At 39.7% G+C, this 17,951-nt stretch overlaps 1 protein-coding gene across 1 annotated transcript in view; it reads right to left on the bottom strand.

Annotated features, from left to right (window-relative positions):
• Positions 1 to 17,951, bottom strand: part of STPG2 (sperm tail PG-rich repeat containing 2) — a 204,935-nt gene that overhangs the window by 151,338 nt on the left and 35,646 nt on the right. The window contains exons 2-3 of the mRNA XM_055127269.1: positions 14,368 to 14,480; positions 6,407 to 6,562 (exon numbers count right to left, since the gene is read on the bottom strand). Of these exons, the coding sequence (XP_054983244.1) occupies positions 6,407 to 6,562; positions 14,368 to 14,480 (269 nt within the window). The remainder of the gene's footprint in view (positions 1 to 6,406; positions 6,563 to 14,367; positions 14,481 to 17,951) is intronic.

Raw genomic sequence — 17,951 nt, 5'->3', positions numbered from 1 at the left:
GTATTGCATTGTGTAGATATACCAAAGTTTCTTTAACCAGTCATCTGTTCTCAGGCCATCAGGTTTTTTCTAGATTCTGGCTATTGTAAACAGTGCTACAATGAACATACAAGTGCAGATGTCATTTCTACTATACTTTTTTGCATCTCCGGAATATATTCCCAGAAGGGGTATTTCTGGGTCAAATGGGAGCCCAATTTCTAATTTTTGAGATACATATGTAAAGTTTTCCAAAAAGGCTGAACCTGTTGGCATTCCCACAGGCAGTGAAGGAGAGTCCCTTTCTCCCCACATCCGTGCCAACACCAGTTGCTTTTGTTCTTTTGGATGTGGGCCAGTCTCTGTGTTGTGAGATAGTATCTCATTGTTGTTTTGATCTGCATCCCCCTGATGATTAGTGCTGAGGAGCATTTTTTGTGTGTCTTTTAGCCATTCGGATTTCTCCCTTGAGAAAGTTTCTGTTCATTTCATCAGCCCATTTTCTGATGGGGTTGGATGTTTTCTTCTTGTGGAGTTTAACCAGTGCCTTTTAATTCCTTGATATCAACCCCTTATCAGATGGGTATTGGGTGAATATCCTTTCCCATTCTGTGTACTGTCTTTGTTTTCTGGTCACTGTGTCTTTTAAACGGCTGGAGTGATAGCACAGCGGTTGGGCGTTCACCTTTCACGCGGCCAACCCGACTTCGATTCCTCCGCCACTCTTGGAGAGCCGTGTGTATTGGATATGACAAAATCAGTAACAATAAGTCTCTCAATGAGAGACATTACTGGTGCCCGCTCAAACAAATCGATGAGCAACGGGATGACAGTATCTTTTTTTTTTTGCTTTTTTTTGGGTAAAAAAAAAAAACCCAGCGATGCTCAGGGGTTACTCCTGGCTTTGCACTCAGGAATTACTCCTGGTGGTGCTTGGGGGACCATATGGAATGCCGGGGATCAAACCTGGGTCAGCCGCGTGCAAAGGCAAACGCCCTACCCGCTGTGCTATCGCTCCGGCCCCGATGACAGTATCTTTTGAGGTACAGAAGCTTCTCAGTTTAAGGTAGTCCCATTTGTTTATGTGTTTCCACTTGCCTGGTCAGTGGCAAGTCCTCTTTGAAGATATCTGTAGCATCAATGTCATGGAGAGTTTTGCTGACCTTGTCTTTAATGTACATTATGGATTCTGGTCTAATGTTGAAGTCTTTAATCCATTTTGATCTGATTTTTGTTCATAGTGTTAGGTATAAGTCTGAGCCCATTTTTTTGCATGTAGCTGTCCAGTGTTACCAGCACCATTTGTTAAAGAGGCTATCCTTGCTCCACATCACATTTCTTGCTCCCTTATCAAAGATTAGATGATCTTATATTTGAGGTTGTGTGTAAGGATATTCCACCCTGTTCCATTGGTCTACTGCTCTGCCTTTGTTCCAGTACCATGCAGTATTAATTATTACCGCTTTGTAGTAGAGATTGAGGTTGGGGAAGGTGATGCCTCCCATCTTCCTTTTCCCCAAAATTGTTTCAGCTATTCGTGGGTTTTTTTTTTGTTCCATATGAATTTTAGGAGTGTTTGGTCCACTTCCTTGAAGAATGTCATGGGTATCCTTATAGGGATCGCATTGAATCTGTATAATGCTTTGGGAAGTACTGCCATTTTGACAATGTTAATTCTCCCATCCATGAACAGCGGATTTGTTTCCATTTCCTCGTGTCCTCTTTTATTTCATGAAGTAGCGTTTTGTAATTTTCTCTGTACAGTTCCTTCACCTCCTTAGTTAAGCTGATTCTGAGGTAATTGATTTTCTGAGGCATGATTGTGAATGGGATTGCTTTTTTTCATATCATTTTCTTCTCATTATTTGCATATAGGAAAGCCATGGACTTTTGGGTATTGATTTTATAGCCTGCGACTTTACCATACAAGTCTATTGTTTCAAGGAGTTTCTTGGTAGAGGCTTTGGGGTTCTCTAAATATAATATCATATCATCTGCGAATAGTGAGAGCTTGATTTCTTCCTTTTCTAACTGGATGCCCTTAATGTCTTTTTCCAGCCTAATAGCTATTGCAGTTACTTCCAGTACTATATTGAACAGAAGTGGTGAGAGTGGGCCTCATTGTCTTGTCCCTGATCTTAGAGGGAAGGCCCTTAGTTTTTTTTGTTTGTTTGTTTTCTTTTATTTTTATTGAATCACCATGTGGAAAGTTACAAAGTTCTCAGGCTTATGCTTCAGTTATACAATATTCAAACACCCATTCCTTCACCAGTGCCCATATTCCACCACCAAAAACCCCAGTATACCTCCCGCCCCCGCCCCCCACCCCCAACTGCATAACTGATGGATTTCACTTCATTTTCTCTTTACCTTGATTGCATTCCATATTTCAACATAAAACTCACTATTTATGTTGGCGTTTCCCCCCAAGAAAGACAGCCGTACTACCAAGGAAGCATTTGATAAGTAGTTTTCCATTGTTGAGAATGAAGAGATATGTAGCCCCACTGCTCCAAGTACATAACTCTTTTTTTTCCCTTTTTCCTTTTCCTTTTTTCCCCCCTCATCTCTCTTCCCGCGCCTCATAGTATGGTGTACGCCACACCGCGTTTCTCCCCGAAAATGGGAAACAACCGGAAGAGAGGGATATTTCCTCTTCTCGCTGGCATGGGGCTGTTGCTTAGTTCACAGTCTAGAGAAGTGGCTGCTACTTTGATTACCTTCAATATTTCAACAAAAAAAATCACTGTTATTATTTGGAGTTTCCCCCCAAAGTCAGACCTGCTAAAAAGGAACCGTTTCACATTGCTGACAATTAAGAGATGTTAAGTCTGCCGCGTCCGCGCGGTTTTGGATTTCTGTATATAGTCCAGGGAAAATTCTGCCAGAAATTGAATAGCCCATCTCACAGTCCCAGTCATTGCTGTAAGAAGCTGCGCTGGATGCCAAAATGTGCTAGAAGGTCTCTGGAATCAAAGTCTTTAGGCACAGAGGGTCCGTTTCAATCTCAACAGCTCCGGATTTATCTGGGCCAAGGGCGTGCCTGTTACACCCACTTCCCATGATTCCCTAGGAGCCCCAAAGTGTAAAAACCATATACTTCTGGGTTAGGAGTCTTAGAAGGTGGCTCCAGCCATGTGGATGTTGCTGCTGCTGCCATTTTCTATGCAGAAAAACAGGGTGGAGAGGAAAGATCTATCCCCGGGCAGCGCGGAGTTGTAGCCCAGCTCACAGTCCCAGTGCATTGCTGTAAGAAGCTGTGCTGGATGCCAAAATGTGTTAGAAGGTCTCTGGAATCAAAGTCATTAGGCGCAGAGGGTCCGGCTCTTAGTTTTTCCCCACTGAGGATAATGCTTGCTATAGGCTTGTGGTAGATGGTTTTGACTATATTGAGGACGTTCCCTTCTATGCCCATTTTGCTGAGAGTTTTCATCACGAGCGAGTGCTAATCTTGTCAAATACTTTCTCTGCATCTATTGATATGATCATATGGTCTTTATCTTTTCTTTCGTTGATATGGTGGATTATGTTGATTGACTTCTGAATGTTGAACTATCCTTGCATCCCCGGGATGAATCCCACTTGGTTATGGTGTATGATCTTGATGAGTTGTTGGATTCTATTTGCTAATATTTTATTGAGTATCTTCACATCCATATTTATCAGAGATATTGGCCTGTAATTTTCTTCTTTTGTGGTGTCTCTTTTTGCTTTTGGTATTAGGGTGGTACGTGTCTCATAGAAACTGTTTGGGAGTGTTTCTGTTTCCTCGATTTCCTAGAAAAGCTTGAAAAGAAGTGGCAATAGGTCCTCTTTAAATGTTTGAAAGAATTCGCTAGTGAATCCATCTGGACCTGGACTTTTGTTTCTGGGGATTCTTTTAATTACAGTTTCAATTTCCTTGATAATAATGGGTCTATTCAGGTATTCCAAATCATCTTGGTTCAGACTTGGGAGGCTATAAGAATCCAGGAATTTATCCATTTTTTTCTAGATTCTCTTGTTTTGTGGTGCACAGACTTTCAAACTAGTCTCTGATGATCTTTTTAGTTTCTTTGGTTTCTGTTGTGATGTCCCGCCTTTCATTTCTGATTCAGTTTATTAGAGTTCTCTCTCCCTTTCTTTTTGAGTCTTGCTAGTGGTTTATCAATCCTATTTATTTTCTCAAAGAATCAGCTCTTAGATTCATTTATCTTTTGGATTGTTTTTTAAGTTTCCATGTCTAATTTCTGTCCTAAGTTTATTATTTCTTTCCTTGTGCCTGGTTTGGGCTCTCTTGTTGGTCCTTTTCTAAGGTCTTGAGCCGTGAGGTCAGGTTATTTATGGGGGCCCTTTCCTCCTTCCTGAGATATGCTTGCAAAGCTATAAATTTTCCCCTTAATACAGCTTTAGCTTCATCCCACAGGTTCTGGTAGCTCGTGTCTTCATTCTCATTTGTTTCCAGGTACCTTTTGATTTCTTCCTTGATTTCCTCTTTGACCCACTCATTGTTCAACATTGAGTTGTTTAATTTCCAGGTGTATGGTTTGGTCCTCTGAGTCTGTGCATAATTAACTTCTATCTTCATTGCATCATGGTGAGAAGATAGTTGATTCAATTTCTATCTTCCTGATTCTATAGAGGTATGCTTTGTGGCCCAGCTCATGATCTATTTTGGAGAATGTTTCGTGTGCACTGGAAAAGAATGTGTATTCTTTTTTTATGGGGATGCAAAGCCCTGTATAGATGTATTAGCCCTCTCTCTTCTATTTCCTCCTTCAATGATATAGTTAAACACCTTTTCTAAATAACATTTTGGGACACCATGGAGATACATGCAAAGTATTGTTTTTTCTAATTCTTCTTAGATGCTTCTTCAAGATTTAATTTGATTGTGATATTTACTCCCTCTGGGATTTCTCCACTTTTTGTGACTCATAAACATTTACAGTATTAAAATATCACTTGATCAACTGTTTTTGTACTGAATTTCATTCATCACTTCACTGTTTAAATTGTAGGACCTACACCAATTATTTGCATTCTATGTGTTATCAGCACCTAGCATTGTATCTGATGCATTCAGTCAGTCAGTAGTGGCCGATAAATCCCTAAAGAGAAAGTGAATCCTTCCTTGTCTCCACATATGAACAGTGATGTTTAAACACACTTAGAAGCATGAACCCTTTTTGGTGCTGTTTGTCAATGCTGTTGTGGTGGTCCACACCCTGCAGCGCTCAGTGCTTCATCCTTACTCCTTACTCCTTGATCTATCCCAATCAGCTGCATGTAAGGCAAGCAACTTACCCATCCTACTATAACTCTGGCCACTGGGTGACTTTTTTAATTCGGTGTTTTTGTCCACCATAAAACACTGGACATAGTGATAGAGTTAAAAAAAGCAAAAATGAAGTCAGATGTTAAAACAGATTTAAAAGACAGTATTTTAGACAGTATTTTAGAAAGATTTAAGAGTATTTTAGACATGTGGAAGGGCTGCTTTGTAGAGAACATTCATTGTATATTCAAGGACCTAAATTTAATCACCAGCATCACATGGCCCCTGAGCACCACTGGTGTCTCAGCAATGCTGAGTCTGAAGTGAACCCTACAATGATTTTTTTAAAATCTAAAGTTTTGAAATCAAGTATTTGTTTAATTCCAGATGAACTATAATATAGATACTAATAAATATACTAATTTTAATATTAAGGCCTTTTATGTGTATCTAACAGTACCTAAAATATTAAAACCTTGTTCTTTTTTTAGCTTAGGAAATTCTTTTATTTTTTTCCTTCTTTATTTTTATTTTTTAATTGAATCACTGTGAGATACAGTTATAAAACTTTCATGAATTAGTTTTAGTCATGCAATGATCAAACACCCATCCCTCCACCAATGTGCATTTTCCACCACCAAGATCCCCAATACCCCTCCCGCCACCTCCATCCCATCCCATCCCCTGCCTCTGTGGCAGGCACTTTCCCTCTTTACTCTCTCTATACTCTTGCACATCATGGTTTGCAAATCAGATACTGAGAAGCCATCATGTTTGGTCCCTAGTCTACTTTCAGCACACATCTCCCATCCCAACCTATCCCCCAAGCATCATTGACTTAGTGGTCCCTTCATCCCAACTGCCTTCTCCCCCAGCATATGAGACAGGCTTCAATGGTGGATCAATCCTCCTGGTCCTTGTCTTTACTGTCTTTGGGTGTTAGTCTCATATTATGTTCTTTTATATTCCACAAATGAGTACAGTTATTGTATGTCTGTTCCTGAATTTCTGACTCATTTCACTTAGCATGATACTCTCCATCTACTTATAGGAAAGTTTCATGACCTCATCTTTTCTAACTGCTGCATTATATTTCATTGTGTAGATATACCATAGATTAAACCCTGTTCTTTTTTGCAAACTAAAATAAATATAATTAAAGGCACGTACTGATTGAAGATGCTCTTTAGCCTCTGGTATTTTTCTGTTCATAATATCGATTCCAGGATAAGATTGATTGTACCTTGCTGGTCCTGGAGTATCTGAAATAAACTTCTGGAAACGTTTCTCCCGGTTTTGTAGACTATGGCCTCCTTTAATAGTACACTAAATTGGAGAAAAATTATAAAAAGTAATCAAACTAATCATCTTTCAACTAATACCTACTTAATAAACAACATATTAATATAAACTAATATCTTTAAAATGGCAGAAACTCCTGCCAGGTTATCTTTACTGAGGACCCCTCGGAGGGGGGCGGCTTGAGTTTCACACCCCGCCCCAAGCAGAGACATGGCAACCGAAAACCTCCAGAACCCAGCCTCAGCCATGCTCAAGGCCACTCTCGACACACTTGGACGAGCCTCATGCATGAAGGAACTGACAGAGGAACCCAGATATGTGGGACCCGTGGCTGAGATATCCAAGCCTGCTCAGATCAGGACTGGGCCTCCCCCATCCAGATCCCCCATTTCCAGTAGCTTGGCAGTCACACCCACAAACTTCCCCTGGCACCATGTAATATCATCAATATCCAAGATCCAGAAACTAAACAAAGCTCACGAAAGAGAGTGATGCAGAATCTCACACGGCAGATTCTTGGCATATTCAATATGCCAAAAACAGTAACAATAAAGGGCCTCATTCCCCTAACCCTGAATGCAACAGGGACTAATGGAGATGTACTGGTGTCTGCTCAAGCAAATTGATGAACAACAGGATGACAATGATACAGTGATACAGTGATCTTTAAAATACAGCCTAAGAAAGATAAGGCTATTTACTGATGTCACAATTCTTGTAAAAGCAAATAATAGGAGGGAAAATTTAACTTCAATTTATTAACTTAAAAATTTTAATTTCAAACTAAAACTAAATATACTTAGAATATGTCAGAACAATGGAAGAAAAAATTTTAAAACAGAAACCAGAGACCAAAATATCCCCATAACTATAGAGGAAGAATAGCATATATGTTTGAAGGCTCCTGAAGAATTTCTGCATCTGGAGTAAACTAAAATTGCTGGTACTCATGCGCAGAGAAAAGGGAAAATTGTTCTTTAAAATGTTGCTCGTTTTCTAGTTTTTTGAGTACTGTCCATATTGTTTCCCAAAAAGCTGAACCAGTTAGTATTCCCACCAGCTATAATGAGAATCCCTTTTTTACTGCATCCATGCCAGCACTGGTTATTTTCATTCATTTGTATGTGCACCAATCTCTGTGGTGTGTGATGATATCTCATTGTTGTTTTAATTTGCATCTCCCTGATGATTAGTGATGTAGAGCATTTTTTCTTGTGCCTTTTGGCCATTAGAATTTCTTCTTTGAGCAAATTTCTGTTCATTTTTTCTCCCGATTTTTTGATGGCGTTGAAGGTTTTTTCTTGTATAGTTCTGGTAGTGTCTTGTATGTTCTGGACATTAACCCCTTGTCAGATGAGTAGCACTGTAGCACTGCCGTTTCGTTGTTCATCAATTTGCTCGATCGGGCACCAGTAACATCTCCATTGTGAGAATTGTTGTTACTGTTTTGGGCATATTGAATACACCACGAGGACTTGCTAGGCTTTGCCGTACAGGAGGGATACTCTCAGTAGCTTGCAGGGCTCTCTGAGAGGGATGGAGGAATCAAACTTGGGTCAGCCGCATACAAGGCAAACACCCTACCTGCTGTGCTATCACTCCAGTCCACAATATTTAGCCAGTACCCATCCAGTCAGATGGGTACTGAGTAAATATTCTTTCCCATTCTGTGACCTCTCTCTGTATTTTAGTCACTTTTTTTTTTAGGTGCAGAACCTTCTTAGTTTAATGTAATCCCATTTGTTAATCTTTGCTTCCACTTGCTTGATCAGTGGTGTTTCATCTTTAAAGATGCCTTAAGTTTCAATGGCATCAAGGGTTTTCCCTGTTTTCTTCCATGTACCTTATAATAGATTCAGGTCTGATGTTGAAGTTTTTAACTCAATTTGGTCTGATTTTTGTGCATAGCATTAGGTAGAGTTCTGAGTTCATTTTTTTTACATGCAGCTGTCCAGTTTTCTGAGTACCATTTATTGAAGAGGTTTCAATTGGTCCACTTCATATTTCTTGCTCCTTTATCAAATATTAAGTGATCATATATTTGAGAGTCTGTGACAGTATATTCATCTCTGTTCCATTGGTCTGTGCATCTGTTTCTAGTCCAGGCTATTTTAATTATTACTGCTTTGTAGTACAGTTTGAAATTGGGGAAGGTGATGCCTCCCATCTTCTTTTCCCAAGGATTGCTTTAACTCTTCGTGGAGGTTTATTGTTCCATATATATGTCAGGAGTGTTTGATCAATTTCCTTGAAAAATGTCATTGGTATCCTTATAGGGATCACATTGAACCTATATAATGCTTTGGGGAGTATTGTCATTTTGACAATGTTAATTCTCCAAATCCATGAGCAGAGGATGTGTTTCCATTTCCTCGTATCCTCTTTTATTTTTTGAAGTGGAATTCTGAAAGGTTTCTTTTTACAGGTCCTTTACCTTCTCAGTTAAACTGGTTCAAAGGTACTTGGATTTTCTGTGGCACAATTGTGAATGGGATTGATTTTTTTTAATATCACTTTCTTCTCATTCATTATTTGCATATAAGAAAGCCATTGACTTTGATGTATTGATTTTGTAATCTGCCACTCAACTATACAAATCTATTGTTTCTATGAGCTATTTGGTAGAGATCTAAGGTTCTCTAAATATAGCATCATGTCACCTGCAAATAGTGAGAGCTTGACTTCTTCCTTTCCTATCTGAATGCCCTTAATGTCTTTTTCTTCCCTAACTTCTATGGCTAGTACTTCCAGTACTATATTAAAAAGAGTGGATAGAGTGGGTATCCTTGTCTTGTCCCTGATCTTAGAGGGAAGGCTTTTAGTTTTTCCCTATTGAGGATAATGCGTGCTGTGGGGTTTTGGTAGATGGCTTTGACGATATTGAGGAAAATTTCTTCGAATCCCACTTGGTTGAGAGTTTTTATCATGAATGAGTGCTGATTCTTGTCAAAAGCTTTTTTTGCATCCCATTTTACCCAATCATGGGAATATACCTTGGGGGTCCAAAAACACACAGAAGAACCACCATCTCCACTTCTATGTTAATTGCAGCACTACTCACAATAGTCAGAATCTGGAAACAACCTGAGTGCCCGAGAACAGACATATGGGTAAATAACTATGGTACATCTACACATGGAATCTACATAGCTGCTAGGAAAAATGAGGTTATGAAATTTGTGTATAAATGGATAAACTTGGAGAGTATCATGTTGAGTGAAATGAGTCAGAAGGAGAGGGACAGATATAGAATGACTGCATTAATTTGTGGGATGTAAAATGGGCCAGGTCAATTTTTGGTCAATGGTGTGAGAGATAAGGGTAGTTAAGATAGAGCAGGGTCCATTGTGAAAACACTAGTTGAAAATGATCACTCTGGACAAGAACTAAGTATTGAAAGCAGATAAAGGGATATAGATGATAAGCTTTCAGCATCTGTATTGCAAACCATAAAGCCTAACAAGAAAGAGAGAAAGAGAAACAGAGAGAGATATGCCTGCCACAGAGGCAGGCGGGGGTGGGGGATGGCTTGAATGGTAGGAGGGAAACTGGTGTTGGGAAATTTCGCTGGTGGAGGTATGGGTGTTGGAAATTGTATGACTGAAAGGCAACCATGAACAATTTTGAAATGCTCTATCTCACTGTGACTCAATTATAAAAATCTTGCTCATGATTCATGATCTTTAGGAATAACAATTTGGTTATTTTCATAGATATTTACTTAGTTTTTCTGTTTTTTTTTAAAATTTTTGGTTTAAAACCAGCGATGCTCTGGGCTTAGGGAATCACTCCTGGCAGACTCAGAGGTCAATAAGGCATGCGTGAGATCAAACCCAGGTCTGATGGTGTGTGCTATCCACTGCTCTCTTCCTCTTCTCTCTATTCTCTCTGTCTCTGTCTCTCTCAATCTCTCTTTCCCTCCCCCTATGTAGTTTTGCTTCACCATTGGCATTGAGTCATTGAAGATGATTCTGATTTAGTGTCATGAAGTATTCTACCTATATTTTACTCAATATAATTTATGGGTTCAGGTCTGATATTTATGTCTTTAATTCAGTTTGACTTGACACTTCTGTGTAGTGTGCAAAAGGGATCTGAGTTCATTCTTACATATTACTGACCAGTTTTCTCAACACAATTTGTTGAAAAGGCTTTTCTTTCACCACTTCATACTCTTTAACCCTCTGTCAAAAGATTAACTGTTCATAAATATGCAAATATATCTCTAGGCATTCCATTCTATGCCATTGGACTGAGAGTCTATCTATTCCACTACCATATCATTTTTATTACTAAATCTTTGTAGTATAATTTAAAAGTTGAGAAAGTAAAGCCTCCCATTTTCTTTTTTTCCCCAAGGATTTCATTAGCTATTTTTGGAGTTAGAAGGGTTTTACTCCATATAAATTTCAAGTGGATCTCAAAAGATCTAGAATCCAGTGATTCCTGGCTGTCCAGGTCTTTCTTCTTAACACTGATTTTGTTCTTTCACATATGTTCTGGTAATATGTATATTTATTCTCATTTATTTCCAAGAATATTATGATTTCTTCTTTAATCTTCTAGTTGTTCAGTAGCAAACTAACTTCCGTTTGGGTTTCTCCCCATTTCTGTTTATAATTCCATTTTAAAACCACCACATTATGAAAGGATAATTGATACAATTTCTTCTTATTTTTTGGAGATATGTTTCTAATCCTCATTGCAGGTAGGGTCAGAAGCATATCTCTATAAAATAAAAATAAACTGAACCAAAGAGGAGTGAACTAACAGGTGCTGCCCAGAGATGCAGACAGGTGCGTTTTGTCAGCATGCAGACCGTTACTACATGCCAGTCAATCAAAAGTTTGCATTTGGTAGACTAGGAGCACCTGTGAGAGTGATTAGAGGCCACCCTAAAAGTCTCTGTCCCTCTTGGAGAGACTGGCAAGCTACCGAGGGTATCCCGCCCGCACGGCAGAGCCTGGCATGCTACCTGTGGCATATGCGATATGCCAAAAACAGTAGCAATAATGGGACTCATTCCCCTGACCCTGAAAGACCCCCAATATGGCAGCATTGGGAAGGACAAGCAAGGAGAGGCTGATAAAATCTCAGGGCCAAACTAGGCTGCCAAGATGAAGAAGGACTAAAATGTCTGTCTGTACTTTCAATGCACGTACGCTGGCATTGGAAGCATCCATTGAGGACCTGATGGTGCAAGCACAGAAGATCGAGTACGACGTCCTTGGACTGACCGAGACGAGAAGGCATCAATCACATCACGCCATTTTTGACACTGGAGAACTCTTCCTCGGAACATATGACAGTAGAGGCATCGGTGGTTTCGGTGTCCTCATCAACACGAACTTGGCCATGAGCATCGATTCATTCAAATGCCTAACAAGCCAAATCGATGCTTATGTTTGAATAGATGTGGCTCATTGCCAGCAGTTTCTATCTTCATCATCTATATACCAACATCCAACTACAACGAAGAAAAAATTGAAGAGTTCTACATGGAGCTGAAGAAGTTCTATAAAGAAGACCACACCTTCTACAAGGTCATTGTCAGTGATTTTATTGGCAAGATAAGACTGAAGAGGTCATCCGAAGAATTCCGCATTTGGACCCATGGCCTAGAATTGTATGAACAGGAGGGTGAGAGACTGTCTGAGTTCATCATGTTGACCAAGACCATCCATGCTAACTTGCAGTTCCAGAAGGTCGAATCTAAACATTGGACATGGGAGACTCCTGGTGGACAGTTCCCAAAATGACCACCAACTGGGAGCTCTTTGGCACTACTGCGACAATGTGGGAAGATGCCATTGTTGACAACATCTATGAGGAATACAATAAACTGGTTCAGCACCTCTAAGACTGTGTGAGGAATGCCTAGAGTGAGAAAGCCACAAACAGACACCTGTCTTCGGAGATTCTTGAGCTCATTCACAAATGTGGTTGGGCATAAGCCCCAGGCAATCACAAGCTAGCATCCGAGCTCGCAAAGCTGTGCAGAGAAGTGATAAAGGAAGACCTCAAAAAGAGAAGAATAGCAGTGTTGGCGGGTGCGGCAGAAGCTGGGAAAAGTATTTGCAATTCCCGCCTGCCCTTCGCCAACTATAAACCAGGATGATTGCCCTCCGATGTCCTAATGGATTTATCACATCTTCCAGAAGGGCAATAGAGAAGGTTATCAACGAGTTCTACTCAGATCTCTTTGAGAGCCACGTCCACCTGCCCATATACCAAATTCCGCAAGATGGCTATGGCATTTCCAGCATTCTCCCTTTGGAAATCTGAGAATCCATTTTGTTGGTAAAGAAGCATAGAGCACCCAGACCAGACAAGGGCAGACCCAAACACCTGAAGAATCTGCCACCTGTACTCATCAATACACTGGCTTGGCTCTTCACACGCTACCTGTCTGAATGCAAGGTTCCATCCTAATGGAAAACCAGCAAGACTGTTCTGTTGGACAATAAGGGAGACAATCACTACATCAGCAACTATCGCCTGATCTGCCTGTTGTCCATCGTCTACAAGTTATTCACTCAACTCATCCTGAATGGGATTGGAAAAACACTAGATGAAGAACAACCATGTGAGCAAGCTGGGTTCCGAAAAGGATTCAGCATGATTGACTATATCCACATGGTGACCAAGCTCATTGAGGTTTTGTGAGAGTTCAAGATGCCACTCTGGCTAACGTTCATCAATTTAAAGTAGGCCTTTGATTCTGTTGAGACTGAAGCGGTCATTGAAGTCCTAGCCAAACAGGTTGTTCAAACTCAATACATCAGGAACCTCTGCCATCTGTATTACAGTTTCACCACCAGGATCTCACCATTCTATAAGGAAGTGATCATCGACGTAAAGAGAGGGGTTCGGCAGGGCAATATCATTTCACAAAACTCTTCAGTGCCACTCTTGAAAACGTCATGCAACGAAGGAATGGGAGTGAAGCTAGATGGTCAGCAACTACACCACCTCTGCTTCATGATGACATCGTTCTCATAACACCAAACATTAGCCAAGAGGCACAAATTCTGGCCGACTTCAACCGTGAGTGTGGAATGGTCGGACTTCAGCTGAATCTCACCAAAACAATGTTCATGAAAAGCAAACTAGTCCCCGATGTTCCATTTGCTCTCAATGGAATGAACATCTTGGAATGCAGGAGCTATGTGTACCTGGGTCAAGAGCTCAACATGAGGAACAACTTGGCGCCAGAACTGTGCAGGAGGAAGAGCAGCGTGGAACGCCTTCAAGAGCATCAAAGAAGTGATTAAGAGAACGAAGAAACTCCAACTCCGTGCACATCTTTTCGATTCCACTGTTCTTCCTGCACTAACATATGCCTCAGAAACCTGGAGTTTCGACCTCCATCAACGATCAAGAATCAGAGACACTGTCTCTTTTGCCAGGGCATCAAAAATCAGATAGGCTGGACACATAATGTGATTTAGAGATGACCGCTGGACTAGAGCTGTTACCGACTAGATTCCACAGGATGTCAAAAGACCGCGTTGCCGCCCACCTACGAGATGGTCAGACTTCTTCATCAAGACCCTGAATGAACAGTTTGAGGCTCTTCATATTCCTGGAGCGAGCAGATACCATTGGGCTACCCTAGCACACTACAGGGACAAATGGAGACATTACTGGCGCCCGCTCGAGCAAATCGAAGATCAACGGGATGACAAATGACAAGTGATTATTCTAAATTAAAATAAAAATTAAAATATTATATGAACAAAAAATATTAGAAATCACATGTTAATCTATTTAATAAAAATAATTATTTTTACTAACTGAAGCAAATATGGTAACTGACATAAATTTACCTGTTTTTCTGAAACATTGTAATGTCCTGGACCTGGGGCACATTTCTCAGTGTTTAAGGCAATAGTAAAAGTACTTTCTCTAGCAGCTGAAGAAAGGAAAGGTGCATATCCACCTATAAAAGTAAATCATATCACTTCAGACAAAGTGGCATTGCATCGACTTCAAAAAACGCTGAAAATAAACTTTAAATTATTCAGGAACTTTCATAAATAAGATAATTATTCACAAAGGTTGCTATATTTTAAATTTTATACAATCATAATTTATAATAATGTATATTAAAATGAAAATTTATATAATCGGTTGGACTCAAGCGAAAGCACAGCAGGTAGGGTGTTTGCCTTGCACATGGCCAATCCGGGTTTGATTCTTCCATCCCTTTCCAAGAGCCCGGCAAGCTACCAAGAGTATCCTGCCCGCACGGCAGAGCCTGGCAAGCTACTCGTGGCATATTCGATATGCCGAAAACAGTAACAACAAGTCTCATAATTGAGACATTACTGGTACCCACTCGAGCAAATTGATGAACAACGGTATGAACGGGATGACAGTGTTACAGTGCTACATAACTGGTTACTAAATTACAGGAAAATACCTAAAGAAAAGATCAAATAGAGTTTTTTCTTCTTCTAATCATGCTTGTTTAGATGAAATGTCTGTTTTGTTTAGCTGATAAACTTTTCAGGAAACAAGAGACAATAGAGTGTGTAGGGTGTTTGCTTTGCATGTAGCTGACCTGGGTTCACTCTCCAGCACCCCATAAGATCTCCCTGGGCACTTCCAGGAGTGATTCTTAAGCTCATAGCCAGGAATAAGCCCTAAGTACAGCCAGATGTGACCCCTACCCCACAAACGATTTTTCCAGGAGAGGTCTTATTTTGTTTTCTAATCACGAATCACGAAATCCCCGTTAATCGTTGATTTCTCAAGCGGGCTCAGTAACCTCTCATTTCGTCCTTTCCCTGAGATCTTAGAGGTCTCTCTCAGCTCGGCCCTCTCAAAGATGTTGCACTGGAGGCTCTTTCAGGGTCAGAGGAATGAGATCCAGCTTGTTACTGGATTTAGCATATGAATACACCATGGGAAGCTTGCAAGGCTGTCCCATGTTGGCAGGAAACTCTCAGAAGCTTGCCAGTTTCTCCCAGAGGGAGAAGTAGACTACAAGATATCGCTTCTGGGAGCTCTCTTTTAAGTCTCTGGATGTTGGCCATTGATGGGATTACATATACCTGGGTTCCTCTGCTGGTACCTTCATGCATGAGTCCTGTCCGAACGTGTGGAGAGGGGCCTCGAGCATGGCTGTAGCTAGGTTCCGGTGGTCTTCGGCCGCCAGGAGCTCTACTCGGGGTGGGGAGGGAAGCTGGAACCCATCCTCTCTGAGGGGCCCCGGGGAAGATAGCCAGGCATGTGGGCAAGAGACTCTCTGTTTTGTAATAGCATCTATTAATAGTGCTTAAGTATAAATAATCATATGTATCACCCCAATAAAATTATGCAACATTAGCAATATTAAAGGTTAAATAATGAAACTGTAATTCAAGATGCAAAAAATAATAGTGTATATAAGTTTGTTGATATATTCTGAATAGAAATAATTTACAGTGTGTTTACAGGAATAACAATGTCTTAGGGCTGAAGCAATAGTTCAGTAGGTTGGGGTGCTTGCCTTTCACACAGCAAACCTTGACTCTCATGGTGTGACCCAAAAAACACAAAGAAATAATGTCTTTTTATGTTAGAACATAATTAGAAATCAGCATTTCTATCCAATGTCTAATTTTACTCAATGTTTTTACTGATTTAATCATGATTTATAATAGCACTATTCCTTGACTGCCTCATCTCAGGGTTTTAAATATAAGCTACAAATCACACTGAACAAGAAATTATAAGATTAGGTAAACTTGGGGATAGAGTGATAGTACAGTGTGTATTATCATTTGCCTTGCACATGGTCATCCTGGATTCAACCTGTAGTATCCCATATAGCCTTGCCTTGCACCATCAAAAGTAACTCCTGCTCTTTCAAGCAGAGCCAGAAGGAAACCATGAGCACCACCAGTTTGTGGCCCAAAAAATAAAAACAAAAAAACAAGATTAGATAAACTCAAAGTCTGATCTAAGTAAATTCAATGAAATGAAATATTCAAAGTATTTGATGGGTAATAAAAAACTACTTAATGAAAATGAAACTTAGTGTAGAGTCCTCTATCCTGCAAAATCATTCATATTTAAGGGAAGAATAAAAAAATCCATTCTCAGACAAGAAAGAACTGGCTAACAGGTTACATCTAAACAAACCCTGCAATGAATACTGAAAGGTGTCCTATAAAAAGCAAATGAGTAATTACAAAACCAACCAAATCCCAAATAGAAAAATGATAATACATTTCTTTATATCAGCAATTCTTCTCTATCAGTAAACTAAACTTCTCATAAAAATGAATATAATTGTTATATGGATCAGAAAATAAAACCCAACTTTCTTTGATTATAGGAAACACAGTTTAATTTTGTGGATAAATACAGGCTCAAAGTGGAAGGTTAAGAAACAATCAGACAAGCTAATGGTAGATCGAAATTTGAGCCTGAAAGCTTTGTAACTTTCCACATGGTGATTCAATAAAAAATAAATAAATAAAATTTAAAAAAAGAAAAAAGAAGAGACAACTATACCTACACCAGATCAATATCATTCAAACTAAAGACATATGTAATGACTACCCCTAAGAAATTAAGAGGTCCTGACTTTTACAAACATATACAAAGTGTAAAAGATACTCCTCACAGACCCCAAAAGACCCACCAATGTAAATGCAATTGTATTGGGAGACTTTAGCACCCTACATGTGCCATTAGACCCAGTATTATTAAAGAAACAAGAACCACAAGGACTTGGAATTACTGGGATTAACTGATATCTAGAGGGACCTCCTCACTCAAAAACACTGAATACACACTCTTCCTGAGTTTACAAAGAATATTCCCCAAGATAGACCACAAACTATGACATAATGCAAACATACATAAAGGCAAAAAATAAATCTTTTCTAGAATACTCTCAGACCACAGCCCATGAAGGTTGAAATTGGACATAAAAAGATTAGTAAAATATCTATCATGTAGAAACTGACTAAAATGCTAAGTAATAACTGAATTAAATTATAGAAAAGTAAAAGTATTCCTCTATCAAATGAGAAAGAAGAAATAAATTATCACATACTATTTGATGTGGGGCATAGTAAAAACAGTACTGAGAGGGAAATTCAGAGCAATAATGGGCCTTTTTTTTGGAAAGAATGAAAAGGTTAAATCAGCAGCCAAAACATACATCTTAAGAACCTAGAAAAGCGAGTAGGGGGTTTGCCTTGCACGCGGCCGACCCGGGTTTGATTCCCAGCATCCCATATGGTCACCCAAGCACTGTCAGGAGTAATTCCTGAGTGTATGAGCCAGGAGTAACCCCTGTGTATCGCTGGGTGTGACCCAAAAAGCAAAAAAAAAAAGAACCTAGAAAAGAAACAAATTACTCCCAAAATTTGTAGAAGGAAGGAAATAATAAAAACTAGAGCAGAAAGCAATG

Source organism: Sorex araneus, chromosome 1, assembly GCF_027595985.1.
Source record: "Sorex araneus isolate mSorAra2 chromosome 1, mSorAra2.pri, whole genome shotgun sequence".
In the NCBI taxonomy this organism is placed as follows: Eukaryota; Metazoa; Chordata; class Mammalia; order Eulipotyphla; family Soricidae; genus Sorex; species Sorex araneus.
The sequence above is the reverse complement of the archived record's forward strand: the minus strand, read 5'-3'. Positions and strand labels throughout refer to the sequence as shown.